The sequence below is a fragment of the Bombus fervidus genome, chromosome 18 (assembly GCF_041682495.2).
Source record: "Bombus fervidus isolate BK054 chromosome 18, iyBomFerv1, whole genome shotgun sequence".
Taxonomy (NCBI): domain Eukaryota; kingdom Metazoa; phylum Arthropoda; class Insecta; order Hymenoptera; family Apidae; genus Bombus; species Bombus fervidus.
The window spans coordinates 8139391-8156781 of NC_091534.1; the positions used below are offsets into that span (position 1 = coordinate 8139391).

Below are 17391 nucleotides of genomic sequence, written 5' to 3' on the forward strand. Positions count from 1 at the left end.
CAAATGAGTAAACATATTTTTATTTTCATGTTTATGCTGATATATATAAATGATATGCAGTGAAGAAATATTTGTTAGAGTTATTTTATTAAGACAGATATTTGTTAAGAGACATAACGATGAAAATATTCTTTCCTGTTGAAGGTATTGGTAGGTATAGGACTGAACCAATGCAGGACTCACCGACAAGATCAATAAGCAACGTAAGCGGACCCTTCTTCGCAGAGCATTCAATGCTTTCTTATAAACGCCCTTTCATGTCGCCTTTATACTGGTCCTATCCTTACAAAAATCCAGGTGTCTGCTATTGCAAGAGTGGCCTGTACACACATGCACAGTACATACATATATACGAAGTCGTCAACGAGAAATGTTCGTAAATACGATTGTACCTTGTAAAAACAACAACTGCGTTGTATATACTTGATCCATAGTGCTAATTTTTATAAAAATGTACTGAATTGGTACAACTGTTGTGCTTTTTAAAAATATGCATATCTAACGCAACATTGGGTATATGTATAATATTTTACTATTTTATTTTATATAAATTGTGACTTTATTTAAAAAGGCAATAAAAAATTTAACGCAAAGGTAAGGTTATTATTTCAGAATCAATAATCTATCAATAAGGAACTCAATCGCCAAATTAGTGACTGGCACATCTACAAAATTTGCGAATCTACCTACGCAACGATGCGCAATGCAGCAATTTATTCCTCTTTTGTAAGCCCAACAATGTTTTATTATTTGATAGTCGCTGTCGCATTTTTCTAAACTTACCAGTCAGCTGCGTTTATATAGATGTTTCTTTCGTCGAGTACTATTTGTTACATGTTTTGTTTAATACATCCCAGTCGAAGAATTGGTACGAATATTGGCATCTGATTTGGGATTGGAGTTCCGTACATACAATGTATATGAACGGTTACACGTTTAAGCATTTGTACTCCGAAGCACGTATTCTTTTTTCTAGGGTTCTTGCTAGATGCTGAACAGTAAAAGTACGCATCGTGAGCGCGTTGCACTAAATGCGAATAGACTGAAGATCGATCGCTAGTCCTGATAAATTATATTTTAAATACTGTACTTTCAATAGTAATTCCCTTTTAAGGATTCAAGTTAGTATCTTTGTTTAAAAGAAACTTGATAAGAAGCTAGTTAAAATTTATCATCGCTTCGAGGACACAGAACCGTATTTCACGTAACAGGTACATATTGTAACAGTTTAAATACCTCACGACAATTCTTTAATAATGTAATTTAAAATGAAAAATTATTACGTTGTCCAAAATCAATACGATATAAAACGAATCGTGCCTTGAGCACAGATTAAACAATTGTTGGTGGCAAAAATATAAGACAAGTACAAATTTACATAAATGATACTGTAAATTACAGTAGCGGTGATTGCAGTAGCAGCTAGGGTTGAACTGGCTATTGGGGAGTTTAGAAAAATTCCTAGTGGGTCGCTAAGTATTTGGGGCTGTTCTACGTAGAATTTGATTAATGAATTAAGAACAGGGGACCGATCATGTCGATAACCTTCCTGTAAAAATTTAAGTCCCAGTCCGCCCCTGGTAGCAGCAGTAGAGGACAGTGGTGGTAGTGGTGCTGCCTAATACTCTTTTCAGCCCTCGGCCGACAGTTCAGCACAGCCCGTAGTCTTCGACGGTTGCACGTCGTTCAATCCGGCACACTTTTATAACCATTGCACACTTCCTACTATCTCATTCACGTTTTATAAACAATGCGACAATCCACGGTTTCTTAAACGAACATTTCTCACTTTTCCCGATTCGTATCTCCGTAATTACGATGCAACCAGCTAATTCGTTGAGAAAATTAAACGTGACTGAAAGTATTTTGTGCCAGTGAATCTGAACATGATATTTCAAAGGATTTGACCGAGAAAATGGATTTCCTGCCATGGATTGTCTAAGTGTCCAACAAGAAGAAATAATGGTGAGGAAATATTTTATAGTTTTTGTATTTACGACGTACGACATTTTGTGCGGGAAATATCAGACAGGATAAAGGTATTATTGTAAAATCATTTTTGTAAAGAGATATAACATTCTGGGTACTTTTATCGTTCGTTTTGCAATGATGTGAATAACATACTTACTTTTGAGATTAGCTTTTGATCGCGATAACTTTCCCCTCGTCGTTTTTTCCTTGGTTTTCGTAACAAGGAAACAGATAGATAATTCGATCGAGTCAAAGGTTAGCTGGAGATAAGTGGTCTTCCTTGAAAATGTATAACGAAAAAATGACTTTAGATAGGAACGCCTTACTTTTGATCTTTGTTCAAAGATTAACTTGTCGTTGTAACATCTTTAAATAAATGTTCATGTAACATTTTTATTCATAGTAATATTGAAGATAAGAAGACGAATACGCGAAAACATTTTCTTATTAATAGACGGCGGACGTTTATGAGTTTATAAAAAGATGAAATGTGTAAAAATGTATAAAATACATATAGTGTGCAAAAACATTTCTTTAATGATGTACACGAAAATTTAAATTTACATAAACATTCGCAGTTTACTTGTTAATCATGTCTGGTGGAAAACAGATTCCAACGTTAATCGTTAATTAAAACGAGATATTATGATTTCGTTGCTGAACTATCGAAAATTACTCTGAATTATAGAAAATTCAAATTTTCTTCATTTACGACTTTCGTAAAAGTTAAACTCGATGGTTTTGATGTCTTTGTTAAGACGATTTATGCTTTGCTGCCTTCGTTCATTCAATGTATTCTTAGAAAAGCATGAAATACAGGTGAACTGATAATAACAATTGATAATGTATCTCTATTTGTGACAATTGTTAGCTACCAATTTGTAGATAAACGTAAAATATTCGGTATTAAGTAGCTCGCTGTAGGATTATAGCTCTCTAGGTAATATCTTTTCTCGAAACGTTCATGTAACCGTACGAAATGCACGAAAAATAGGAAAAGTCCACCTACGCTTAATTTAAACTCTGCCAATGATATTTGTTTGCTGGCGGCGAGAGGTTGCGCTATAAAATTGCAATATTCATGCACTTTTATAACCAACCTTGACTCTATGTCGTTCAATATTCTCGTCGTTATTCTTACAATACACTTGGTTCGCGTCTTCTTCTTCTTCAGAGTCTTCTTCGGAGTCTCCAGAAATGACGTAATTGCTCAAGTAGATAAACCGTGTCCGCTTTCTGTCATATCGCGTTCAATACCTTAATTAACTTTACGTTTTACGTCTTCAACAGTTTCGGGGCCAATGTTCATTCGGTATCGATGTTTTCCTTCGATCGTTAGGAATAACAGGAACAAAACTTCGCTCTTGAAACAAGGACGCAATTAGCAGGAAGATATTCGGCGATGCCACCTTGATTCAAAAAGATGTCCAAGACGTCCGTGTTTCGCGTACAGGGCCCTTAATTGAGCTTAATTAACGATTGTCCGTCTTTGTCATCGGGCCGTGACTCACAGCGAATGTAACTTCTCGTACTTGTCTCGTTTTTTCATTCACACTATTCTTTTACTTGCACTCGGTAATTTTTCTTATGTTACTTCTTTTATCAGAGTTGCACGTCTCCTAACAAGCTTTGATATTAGAAATACCGCTGAGTCAGCAGTGCTGGTCGTACTTAAATATTAAGACGCTTGTTATACGTATTTAGCACAAATTTAATGCCTTTCGCTGCTCTTATTTCCCAATTATTTTATCATCAGACTGTGAATTTTTGTGCAACTATAGAAAACTTGAAGGCACATGCAAAAATGTACATAGTGCGCATAATGCGGGCAAATTTATGAAATACCCAAATATAATAGTCATTGGAACATACCTTTAAGCAAGTGAAATAATCGTCTCCGATTCAGATTTCATTTTTTCAATTGTATTCACGAAAATATTAATTTACATAAATGTTCACAGTCTGTTCATTGCGAAATATGTCTTCGTGATTAATATAATTAAATATAATACTGAAAATAGAGTACTCAACATACAATATAATATTCACACAATAAGTTGTCGTGTTCATTGGAATGTAAATTTGCATGAACATCCGCAGTCTGTCTTTTATAAATCTGCCATTTCATTCGCATATACGCTTCATAAAATGTGCAAATATAAATTTAATAAGGTCGATAAGCAAAAATTTGTTGAGGTTTATCATTAAATGCAACGAACAGGCAGGTGTCCTAATATAATTGGCAGTGAGTATTCATCGAATAAACATTTACAGATACCTTGCGAATCTTTTAATCAAATCTATCGCTTAATTCGCTTCAGCAGTTGTCCATTCGATCGAACATAGCGAATACGGGAAAATATGAGGTTACACAAATAGATACGGGTATTTTGTCTGGATAATACGGATCGTTTCGTTTGTTTGAATCTTTTCGTTTATAGATGTACCGGACTATTTTATCGCCATCCTGTTTGCATCAAAATACGCAGATTCAAAACCTATAAATAATTTTTGGAAACGCCTGAATTGTTTCCATTACATTTTTATTGGTTTAATACTTCTATGGTCGGTTCATTAATTATTTCTTCGTTTATATAAAACGAATATCGTCTAATATTTATATTATAATGATTATAGTGATCGTTCGCTTTACGCATTTGCTACCTAGGTTGACCCAAGTTGGCGAGCACAAGAGGGTAGCGAGGGATGAATCACTCCCGAAATGAAATGAATCGTACGATCGATATTAAAACCATTCGTTTCAGAGCGGAACATATATTTTCTGTGCAACCTATGACATTAAAATACTACCCTATCTCGAGCAACAAATGCGAGGATAAGATAACGTAATTATACGACCTGGCCATCGATTTACGCTGTAATTTTGGCCCCTAGTGTCTTCGCGATAACTAAACGAGATATTATATTATACTATTATTATTATTATTATTATATAAAAATTCATTAACATTCGCGATCTAGTTATTAGCAACTCAAACGAGGTTTACAGTTTGTTACGCAGTTTGGTACATTTTAGCTAGTACAGTAGGTCTTGGCCCTTTAAGTTGTCTCTCAAGCTGCGTCTTATGCTGAATTGTTGTCCATTTAATGACGCGTTTTATAGTTTATAATAATCTTTCTAATAATAAAAGATAGACGATAGAAGTTTCCAATTAGCTAATAATTATCTCATTAGGAGGAGTATGTTGTTGAACGTACTTGCATGTTTTCACAGCATCGTACTATTCAATAACGCAGCGGAAAAAATTGCTTGACGCAATGATTATACAGTTGGGAGAATATTTAAAATGTACACCTTGATAAAACTCGTATTAGGTACAAAGGGACTCTTTTAAAACTCACCTTGGATGACGATAATACGACAATCGTTATCGTTCATATGGTACTGTCCCACCGGTATTCTTATCCCGTAATCTTGCATATACTTCCGGTTGCGACAGTCATTATACTATGCGTATGGAATAAGTCTGGGTAATAAAGAAAAGGTATAAAAACCGTGGACAATGGAGCGCAATTAAAAGCATAAAACCACAGAAGATTAAAAAGAGATATGTTGCAAGTAACGATTGAAATAATTATATAATTGATTCGCAGCTTCGATAATCTAGATATCGTTATACATTCGGTAAGCAATATTACGAAAGATACCCAAATAATCACAAATTGCTTATTTCTCTGTGCGATTCTGAAAAAACAAAATTTGAGGGGATACGTTGCAAGTATTTTGAAACGATCGTACGATTAATTCGTAGCTTTAAAATTTAACGATCTCTCGAGCGCTGTTACACATCGATTAACAAACATTCCAAAGGACCAAATGTTTAATCTACGGACATTAATCGAAGAGTGCTGGTAGGAAACACTGCGAACGCGAAAATGTAAAATCTTCGATCTTTTAACGGAAAATGTTCTACGAATGAGAATAGAGTTTAAGTACAATTTCCCTTACTAAATAGATATCAGTAATTCTAGAAGATGGTGTCACGACGTCGCCTCTATAGAGAAAGATATAGTCACCAATGAGCGCTGGTTAATTGTTTCGCGATTTTTTCCTTTGCTATCTAAATGACATCTAAAAACATTCTAGGTGAATGATCCAAATGAATGAAACATTTTATTTTCTTTCCTTTACGACTAAGAGGCCACAAATATTTTGCTTTCCCATGAATTTCGACTACAAGAATGCGCGAGTTCTCTTTCGCTCCTGAAGGACTCGTTCCGCGAAGCTCGCAGCGTTTTCTACAAGCACTTTTCGATCGTATTTCGAAGACAAGCGTGTAGCAACGAACTTGACAAGTTTCGTGTTTGAATTTCAAGCAGCAGATAAAAGCGGAACTCGTGTAAGAACAGCGGAATCTCGATCATCGTCGAAGATGTCGAAGAAGAGGCGTTAGCATGAGCCACACCACTGCATTCAGAGTACTGACGCTGATCCTGATCCTCGGTGATCTCGAGTCGATCACGGTGGTGAACCACCATCCGGACGAGGAATACTTCCTCGAGCACGAGGTCCTCTACGAGGAGGCAATTACGGAGGCGAAGAAGCTGCAGCTCTATCCTGGTAGGAAATTTACGCGTTTCGCTCTCGATACTAAAAGCGTTACACATGCCAAGCCCCTTGTCCGACTTCATTCTAACGTCTGGTCTATAAAGCATCTTTACGAAGCACCGAAATCTATTTATCTTTCCTCCGAGAATAACCTCCCTTTGATCCGTTTAAACGGATACTTGGGCCACGTCCACCTACCGCGAATTAACTCGACGAATCGTCTCGTTTTATTAATTTCGCCTTTGTGTTGCCACTTTGCAGCCGGTACGGATAAGAAAGGTATTCGATCGATTCGAACGATCGTCGTCCTAATTTAGGCTCGGTACGCTTGCCGCACGTCAGGATCCAAAGGCCACCTTCTTCCTTGATGCGATCGTTATCTGAAAATAATTGCTCGAGAGACAGGAACGATCTTGCGTTTTTCAAACGTAAGCACCGCGTATCGTCGACAGGAAATAGAAATCAAGGTTACTCGGTTTTGTTTGACAATTTCAGCTAGCCGGCGATTTGTAACGATACACAGGATTCTAAGAAAAGTTGTATCTCCGATGGTTCCGCGAAGTTATCCTTGCATAAATAGATCTCTGTCATTTTTGATTTGCGCCGAACTACCGATTTTCCCGTTACTCGCTGCGTTCGCTCATTTGTTTTATTCCATTTAGACTATTTTAAGTTATTCTTGTGGCAATAAAGCGCGATTTAGTTTATCTTGTTTCGCGATGTTTTATAAGCATTCTGCATCGAACGACGTAAAACAAAATATTCGTATCCAGTCGGTTTGATAAATGATAATAAATGTTTTAGGTGACATAACGTCGGTATAGCGTTCAACATCAACGACACAATTTCAAAGCAGTTGCATAAAACCTGGAGGCACCAATTAACGTGAATTACACTCGTACTCCCTCGATTTGATGCGATTATCGTCCGTTTTAATAACAGCTCTACGAAACGAGAATAATGAAATGTAACTCTCAATCGGTCGTACAAAATTATTATTTCTTATTTCAAGGAACATGGTGTCCTTACTGTAGCTATAGTAGTAGAAGGCTATCAGCTCTGTGTTCTTCTACCAACTCGCCACAACACGATTACTCGCTTGATAGTAGTAGCAGCGGTAGCAGCTTTCCATTATAATTCAATTTTAATATTCATTTTTTGATCCACATTAACGGATACGAAGATGTTGCAATTAATTTAGAGATCGAAGTTTTATTTAGTGGCACAAATAGATGAAACATTTCATCGAATGGAAGAAATATTATATTTTGACGAATTCCACAGGTCCTATTCCAGGATGCAAACCCTGCACGAGATCAGAGATGACTTACTGCAAAGATGGAAGCGTGTTAAATGACCACTGTTGTTGCGATGGCAACTCCAACGGTGAGTAAAATTTATAACAACGATAAAAAGCAAAATATTCGATATGGATCTTTTCTTATTAGTCTTTTATAACGAGTCAATAATTATAGCAATAATCGGAACAACGATACGATAATGAAATGTTTAAATCGAAAGGATCTTTTAGAAATTCTCGCAATTCGGACTCTGAGGTTTGTTTCTGTTTCAATTTTCTATCGTGAAAATTACTGTGACGCATTGCCGCTATACAAAACTTTCTATATTGCACAGTACGCTGCGTTTAATGTTGCAATAAATATAGAAAATGGAACGATAACGTTGATTTCTCATCAGTTTCGCTTTTTTTTTCAATTACGTTGCTCGTATTTTAGGTTCGTCCTTCGTCGATTTACGTGCATATAAGTAATCGTCTGAAAAACGACAATCGCGTGCAGACAATTCGTGCGTGAAGAATTGACCGTGCAAATGCTGGTGGTTTGATTGCGCAACTCTTCACGGAATTTTCGAGTCACGATAATAGACCCTGAAATTGTCGTAATACTTGCAATTGCTACAACCGTGTAATAACTGCAGTACAATTCCAATTAGAAAACACGAGCGAAATGCACGTTAATTTCGTACGTAGCAAATATAAGTAACACGATATAATTAATTTTTAACAAAAACGATAAGACGCGCTAAAACATGGGTAATCTATAAGCGAAGAAGTGAATGGTTGGTAGGTTCCCGCGGAACTTGGCCCAGTTGTTCCCCCCGCGTGAGAACGACGCGTGAATTCGTGAAACACCTTCGAATCCAGCTGAACGGAAGGACAGTCACCTGTTCAGGAAATCATCGTTGTTCGTTTGTAACGATTGTTCATCGTAACGATCCATCCTTGTCAGACACGCGCTTCTAAATGTGCTGAGGCGCGCAGGGTGGTTATCCATACCAGGTGATTCACGCAAAACGACCGGCCGTTAACAGGGACACTTAGGTATTCCGCGCATCCATCGTCTCAACTCTTTAGTACTCTTTACGTAGTTATCGGCCGTTCACCTCTAACACCATTTGCACGAATTTCTAATTAGCATAGTTTCTCTGATGGCCTTGCTTCGCACACACGGACGAAAGCGCAATTGGTCTGCTTAAAATCGGTTCCCCTTTCTGTCTATTTTTGTCATTATATTTATTGCCTTTTTATTGGTAATTTATAATTGGTAGATTGCAGATATCTCGATTATCGATTTGCTTTTTTGAAAATATATTTGTATTTACAATTAAGCGTCTGTTGCAGAAACACGTGCAGTATATTGTCTTCAGAAAGGTATACGTAAAAGGGAAAAATACCAGAAGATAGATTATCGAGCACGGCGAAATTCGTTGTAAATTAGTCAACGGGTAAATTTCAAGTACTTTGAGAAGCAAATAGGTATTTAAAAAGTTATCTTCACGGCTAAATGCTTTTCTGTGTCTCGAACGGCGACGAAGATAATTAACCGTTATATTCCTGAAACACTGTGTAGCGAATTACTGACAATAAAATGTGTGTCATTCTAAAAATAAACGAATAGGTAAAACGATAAGTTATTTTATATTGCACAGGGTGTATTGTAACACGTGGGACCCGCTTCAGGACTGGACAGAAGGCACAAAGACAACGAAGAAAGTTCATACAAACACGCGCTGCTCTATCTGATCTTATATAAGTTGCATTATTTTATATCTTACATTCAAAGGCATTTTCGTGGTTCGATAATCCGTAACTGCTTATCTTCGTAGAAGGTGCTCGAGATGGCTATCCTCAGCCATATCATATAGACATTGAATATACAGATGAATATGGATACGAAGCCAAACAGTTGCGAATTAGTGCCTGCAACTTTGAATCGAACTTACACGAGACACACGTTCATACGAACTTTTTCTATTGTTCTTTTATCTCCTGTCCATTCCTGAAGCGGCTCCCACGTGTTACGATTTACCCTGTATATTAGGTGTACGAACGAATAGTCCAAATTTTTCAGTCTAACAGTTTTAACAAATACTTTAAACCAATACTTTAAGGGCAACTGATAGATCCACCATGGAAAAATGGAATGTCTTTAAAGAAGATCCAGTGGTCAAGGCATTGACAAAGGAGAACGTTTGGGCGAGAATGCTGGGCCACACGCAGCTTCCTAAAGTACCTAAGCGAGTACCTAAAATGTATGGCAAAAAGTAAGCGATGACGAGTATACTCGTCAAAAGCAGCTAACTGATTAAGCCATCTGCTTTAAAGTTATAAGATAAATCAGAAAGATATAGAATAGAAAGTTTGTAGAGTACATTGACTGAACTTGAACAACTGACGTCGATCGAACGATTTGCTGTACTTTTAAAAAATAAGCTTCGAGTTTCATTGAAAAATTGGGATTGCTCGTTTGTACACCTAATTTCTTTAATCAAAGTGCAAGGTAAACAACGCGAACGATTCCCGTATAAACTGTAAGCAATTCTATAGCGTTTCGTTTGTTATAATAGTCTGACCACAGTGTTCGTCGTTAAATGCTCGTCGAGTGTACACGAATGGCAACGGCGACAGTAGCAATAAAATTGCGTTGCTGCACGCATCGTGTGCACGAATCGAATACATGAGTCCATTTCGATCAGTCTTATGAATCACACGTTCTTCTTTGCCCATTTCTAATCAACCGATTCGATTACGCAGAAGTTACAATACGGTAAATAAGAGTATGCTAAAAGTAACAGAATACGTGCACGTGGTTTCGTATTAGTCCACTGAAAAATGTGAAACGTGCGACGTATTTCTTACGTGGAATTTCGAATTTTAGTTATTATGGTCAAAAGGCAACGTTTTACGAATACACGTCTCGCAAACTGAGGCCGAGCGACGATTATAAAATATACAAATAATTGCATGAGAATTAAAATTAGTAATTACAGTAATTATAAAATATTGGCAATAGGAGTAAATCGGTAACTTCCTATTTAAAAAATGAACTTGAGCTTGAAATTCCTCCTCTGCTACTGCAGCTAGGGGAAAGTTATTAATACAATTGCTTGAACTGTCTTTTCGATATCCTTAATTCTTAATGACTGATAAGATATCCCAGCGATATTCCACTAGAAAGATACCACCCTGTGTATAATCCTTTTAAATTGATCATAAGGTTTCTCTGATTCGTCGAAAGTCTGTTCCCGACACTCATCAGCCTATTGTTTCAGAGGTATTCCCCTTCGTGAAGCACACTTGTCGCGTGGGGCCAGAAGAATGCGAAGTACAAGCTGGAGACTGTGCTGAATACGCGAGGCTACGGGAATGCTGCTGTCATTCCTACTTAGCTTCTGTATGTAAGTACTATTTCTCCGCTTACGTATTATGGTGAAACGTATTGTCGAGCTAGACGTCGTTGCGTAAGCGCGAGTAATCTAATATCTTCTGTTTGAGACGAGCACAGAGGTGAAATTAGCATAATTCTATAATATAATTAACGAAAGAGCGGAGAAGGAAAGATCATTTTTCTCACGGGGAAAGTACAGTGCCGCGAGTATAATATAAAATGCCGTGATAAACTCAACCCTATTTTTAGATGTTCGAAATGCTATTAAAAGAAAAATTGGCAAAATCGTTTCTATAATTTCATATCGCAATATAAAGTTACAGTACTAGTGAAATAACACAGTAACTTATATAAATTTAAGATCTGCTTTCAATCTTTCAAAATTTGGAAGAAACGGAATTTTAAACTGGAGTTTTTGCCTGTGAAAACATACAAATCCAATGTTCATTTTGTTTCGTCTACGGTTTCATTCCATATTTGGTGGGTTTTTCTTTATTTTTGATTCAGAAACTTTTCTTGCTAGAAACCGCTTCTTTGTGGTGGCATTGCCTCGTTGAAAAATCGTCTTCTATTTCCTATTTCAGATATGATACTCTTTAACTGCGTAACTTTATCTGAAAAGTTACATAATTCTTAAAATCTGTTCCTGCATCGATATGATTGACAACTGTGTTTTTTTTTTTTTCAGGGAAATATTTGGCGAACGACGCGGTATCACCGACGAATACACACTTTATAAAGTTCCTGGCGATATTAACGGTGCTCAGGTGGCTCTTATAGCCGACCTAAAATTGACAGTACACATTTAATACCAAATATTTTATATAGGACGAGTTATTTTAATAAATTATTTTTCCATCGGCACGGGAGAAATTTAGAGGCCAACAAACGTTTCTAACACGCGACAACGAAATGAAATTTCTAATAATTTGATAAACAATTTTTGCGGCTTCACCTGTACATATGAGAAAGCGTAATTGTACAAATAACGAACATTGTCCGACGGCAACATTTGTACTTTAATGGATGAAATGCAACAAACTATGTACAAACGTGTACCTAAGAGCCTATTTCAACCTCATCCTCCTCTTTTCTTACGGATGTGACGCAATACCGCTTAAACGATGGTTGCCTAACTGCAAACATTGTCAGCATAGAACGATTGCATGTAGAAATGTACCGAATCGAATTGTTGCAACATTATCGGTTCTCGAGGGTAAAACAAATGATTTTCCATAAAATGAACTCGTTGGAAAAAATGAAAGACGAATGTCATAGGCAACAAGTTGCACCAAACTTTGATACGTACTTGTGCCCATCCTCCGCAATGCGTGAAATACGCGATCATCGTCTGAAAATTACCTCGCAGCGGCGAACAGCGACAATTAATATTACTCTCGTTGTATGGACGAATCCAAGATTTCCTTTTCTACGACATGGAATGTAGCGACGCGGAACGAAAGCGTCTTTCTCGTCGCTCGACATTTTAATAACGGGACAAAATGTATCGTCGCTGTGCCCTGTTTACACCGAACATCGATAGAGACATATCGCCATGCCGGATAAACTGCTTTCTGGAAGGCAAGTCTTTATTTTTGGCGATTGGCAATTACGAAATTAAACCGGATCCGTGCAATTCGACTTTGATCTGTGTCCTTGACGCGCCTCCGCTCGCGGATTCGTCCTTATTCTCTCTCAAAATTCTCTCCACCTCCAGACACGCTATCGAAATGTCAATGTAAACAAGAAAATACACGCTGCAGCAGATTATCCGCGGAAAATTCTCAAAGATATGTCTGGACGTTCGTCGAAGATTCTCTTAGCGGACGATATCGTTTCCTTGTTTTCTTCTCTTTTTCGTATCAGCTCAGGAAGAGAGGAAGATCTGGATCTGTTACGAGTAACGGGTACCGGTCGACCGTATTTAAGCGATCCTCCCGTAAGCAAGCAGAGCTGCGTGTGTGTCGATAAACGTTGCGTGGGTTTTAAAAAGAAATCATAGTAGAATCCACGCCTATTTCTTCGGCTCGGTCTGTCCGTGTTCGAAAGCGTTAGACGAAAGTGTGACAAGACGATTTCAATTGAAAAAATGCGTATCATCACGGTGATATTCGCCGGCATTGCGATGCTACTATCGCGCGTTGCTACCGCATCGAGTAAGTACCACGAATTGATACGAAAAGTTTTCCTTCAAATCGAACCTATCTACTTTCATTGATTGTTCGCAACTCTATCAATCGGTCTAATAGATTATTAGTAGTCGGTGAATTTTTGTGTATTTATAAGAACTTCTAAAGTGTAAAATTGCACAGAATGTACGTAATATGAGAGAATATTGTCCTTTTGTCCCAACGTATTTCTCGAAAGCGCAAAGATCGTGATAGTTCGAAGACTTTTTTGATTTCTAATTAGTTGCTAAAAAATAGTTGTTTCGTTTCAAAGTTCAATTCGTTCAAATTTCCTATACCATTCGTTGGTTATCAAGTATGTTCAATATAAAATCTACGAAGGAAATTGTTGGTAATATTCTATTAACAACAGATGATAAAGCAGTCGATTTCATCCTAAATACTCCTTCAATTTGTGAAACATTTTCGTTTGAAAAAATTAACAATTGTTTCAGCAATTTGTAATAATTTAAATATCAAAGTATCAGTATTTGATAATTAACAAATTGTTTATATTTGTGATAATTTATATTTCTTTTCATAATTCACGTCGGTAAGGCGAGCAAAGCGCCATGGCAGATAGCCAACTGAAAGGGGCCAAATTGGCGTTATCACCCACTTCGTCGTTACAAACAGAAACGTATCGAGACAGCATCGATTATTACAATTTCCCAATCGACGATACGTACAGACCGCTTCAGAACACGTAAGTATATAGGTTTTGTAATTATACGATAATATATAAAAAAAAAAATTTTTTCCTAATTTCCTATTACAATTTCCCAAATTACAGCACGTTTAAAAAAATATTTCAAACAAAACTCCTGAGCCAATGTTTTTACACTTACGATCTTACGTTACGATCTTCTGTCACTAAGAATTGTCTTTATTTTTCAGAAAATGTCCACTATGCGACAGCTCGGTCTATCCCTATTGCGGAGAAAAATTGTTGCACGACGCGTGTTGTTGCACCAATCCCTATAATCACGACTTACCTTATCAATGTAAATTAGCAGATTGCCGATTTTTGCATGCAAACAGTTGCAGGGAGCATCGATTAATCGCAACCTGTTGCTGCAGCGACGATTATCGGTTTTCATTGAAAAGTTTCCCGAACGCTTAACAAGCGTCAACTGCCAAGTAAATTTTGCGAGATCTGTCTATTTATTTTCATCATTTTATATCATAACATGGTACAATAAAAAAGAAAAATATTGTTAACGAGCGAAAATGAACGAAATCATCATAAGCTATTAAGTTACGCGACGTCTAAAATTGTTAAGAATTCATTGTGACGTTCATATCTAGAAATACCTAAAAGAAATTAATCCATCTTGATTAATTTTTTACTTTCCTAAGCAAAAACGAACGCGAAGTCTGTTGGCCCTTTGATGTCACTGGAACACGTGGCACAGCCACTCCTTTTTTCGTTGCGAAATCTTTCGCGCGTTACTATTTCCATTTTGTTACCAATTCGTAAAGTTATCACTGTATTATATCAGTACGTTTCGCAGTATTTGAGATTTGTAACAACTCCATTACTCGTACATACCTTGTCATTGAATATAAGCTTTAGAATACAAGTTCTTATTAATACTTGAATATCTAAATATACATATATAGTTCTAAGAGGGGTTGTGAACGGATTTATAAACGTAATTTATAATAATTAATTAATTACAATTATATTAATTAAGTATATAACTTGGAAATTATTCTATTTGTCCGTAGACGGAGAATACAGGATGGTGCGACAAACCGTGTGCTGCCATCTATCAAAGAAGGACGGAACCGTGACTTGGAGAACCTGAGAACAGATGGCACCACACGGTTTGTCCGTAAGGAAGAACGCAGGATGGTGCGACAAACCGTGTGCTGCCATCTACCAAAGAAGGCAGGAACCGTGACTTGAAGATTTTGAGGACAGATGGCGCCACACGGTTTGTCCGTAAAGAAGAACGCAGGATGGCGCGACAAACCGTGTGCTGCCATCTACCAAGGAATGAAGGAACCGTGGCTTGGAGACTTTGAGGACAGATGGCGCCACACGGTTTGTCCGTAAGGAAGAACGCAGGATGGCGCGACAAATCGTGTGCTGCCATCTATCAAAGAAGGAAGGAACCGTGGCTTGGAGACTTTGAGGACAGATGGCGCCATACGGTTTGTCCATAGTGAAGAACGCAAGATGGCGCGACAAACCGTGTGCTGCCATCTACCAAAGAAGGAGGGAACCGTGGCTTGGAGACTTTGTGGACAGATGGCGCCACACGGTTTGTCCGTAACGAAGAACGCAGGATGGCGCGACAAACCGTGTGCTACCATCTACCAAAGAAGGAAGGAACCGTGACTTGGAGTATGCGAAGATAGATGGCACTATACGGTTTGTCCGTAGACAGAGAAGGCGGTAATGTTAAAAAAGCACGCGTTATCTCGGGATAAAAGTAAGCAGTAGTGTTGTGCAACATGTGCAAGTATATAAATCAATTGCATCTTTCAAATGCATCAGTCGTGATCCTATCATACTCTTATATATAGTTACTCTTAGATTCAATGTATCGTATCGTAAAATAAATGAAACTAATGTTTCTTCTGTGTGTTACAGGATTGCTTTTGGTGCAACGTTAGGATACCTCGACAGGATGCGCTAAATCTTCATCGCATATACAAAATCGTTACCATGTCAACCAAATAATCACCACGTCGATAAAATCTTCACCATAACGTCAACAAAATCCATTATAGTTAACGCTAAAGTTTTATAATTATGTTTAAAAATTAGCTATTTATCGATTGAATTTGATATATATATATATATATATATTTGATCATAATAGGTATCGAGAATACGTGCCATGTAAATATAAAGTTGAACAAGTTTAAAGATACAGGATGAATCCAAAATTTGTGCGTATTAACGAGCGACGCAAATATAGAATGTAAATAACGATAAATGCATAATGAGTTAATGGTAATCGTTAATTTAATCATGCGACTTTGTGCAGTTCGAAAATGGGTCAGTGAGTCTGTAACAGATACACCGTTTAATTATGTATGGCAATTAGTCTTAACGCATGGCTGATAAAACGCCTCCGAAATTAAACTCGTTAACGAGACGTCCTTTTCTTTCCATAAAGACGTCGTTACGAAATTACACACGTCCGAAGTAAATAGAATACAACGATACAAAGTAAATGGAACAACTATGAACGTATATTCTTCGTCGTTGGAAGCACGATACGCTTTGTTCGATAGATTTATCGTGCAACTGAAACGAAATCGGAGTGCAGAAGAACAGAGAAAACTGTTTGAATAGTATCCGATAATATCGAACGAGGTTTGAGGTCAATCGTGTATTCTTTTTCCCGTCGATAATAAGCGCAATTATATTTATTACCGATTTTCCCTTGAAGTTTGCACGCTCCCATTAAACGGCGATTTATCGTTTGTTTCGAAACTGCGAGACTTAAATAACCGTTCTCATCGTTTGCGCTTGAAAAAATAAAATATCGAGTTCGTAATGTGGATCGTTGATTACAAAATCGTAATTGGAGAAATGCGCGATCCTTGCTTCTTTTCTCTTTTTCCTTTTCTTCTTTTTATTTTTTCGATCTCGATGAGTAATAAAACGTTACGCGGTGGTAAAACAGAGCACGTTCGATAGAAAAATATTAAATCGACTTTATATTAAGAAGGAAAAAGCATTGACATTAATAAATATACAGGCAATACGGTTCTACCGACGATTAAAAAATTAAAAAGTATATGCAAGTACGTAACAGCGTGAACAAATTATCACGCGCTACTCGGTCACTTTGTATTATTCTTTCTAATAAGCGAAATATTCTAACGTTCGACCGACGAATCCCAGCCTCGTAGCGGTAGTGGTGCATCCACGTAACGGTACGTCGTATGCCCCACGCTCCTTTTCAGCTATGGAATCCTCGTAAAGGAAGTGATCCCTCTTCTTGAAAAAAAAAAAAAAAAAAAAAAAAAA

General features: G+C 37.3%; 2 protein-coding genes across 3 annotated transcripts; both read left to right on the forward strand.

Annotated features, from left to right (window-relative positions):
* The first annotated feature begins 1245 nt into the window (after positions 1–1245).
* LOC139996588 (uncharacterized) lies at positions 1246–12287 on the forward strand. 2 transcript variants are annotated; one of them, XM_072021014.1, is made up of 5 exons: positions 1246–1965; positions 6310–6553; positions 7826–7927; positions 11114–11239; positions 11918–12287. In XM_072021014.1, exons 2-5 carry the CDS (start codon positions 6388–6390, stop codon positions 12007–12009), a joined length of 486 nt encoding a protein of 161 aa, XP_071877115.1. In that variant the 5' UTR covers positions 1246–1965; positions 6310–6387; the 3' UTR covers positions 12010–12287. The 2 variants fall into 2 exon arrangements, with proteins under 2 accessions (XP_071877115.1, XP_071877112.1); XM_072021011.1 differs by having other exon boundaries at positions 1247–1965; positions 6313–6553.
* Positions 12288–12991: 704 nt separating this feature from the next.
* On the forward strand, positions 12992–14731 carry LOC141445942 (uncharacterized). The gene is made up of 3 exons (XM_074112170.1): positions 12992–13385; positions 13956–14103; positions 14295–14731. The coding sequence occupies exons 1-3, from the start codon at positions 13319–13321 to the stop codon at positions 14518–14520; spliced, it is 441 nt and encodes a 146-aa protein (XP_073968271.1). The 5' UTR covers positions 12992–13318; the 3' UTR covers positions 14521–14731.
* The last annotated feature ends 2660 nt before the right edge of the window (positions 14732–17391 follow it).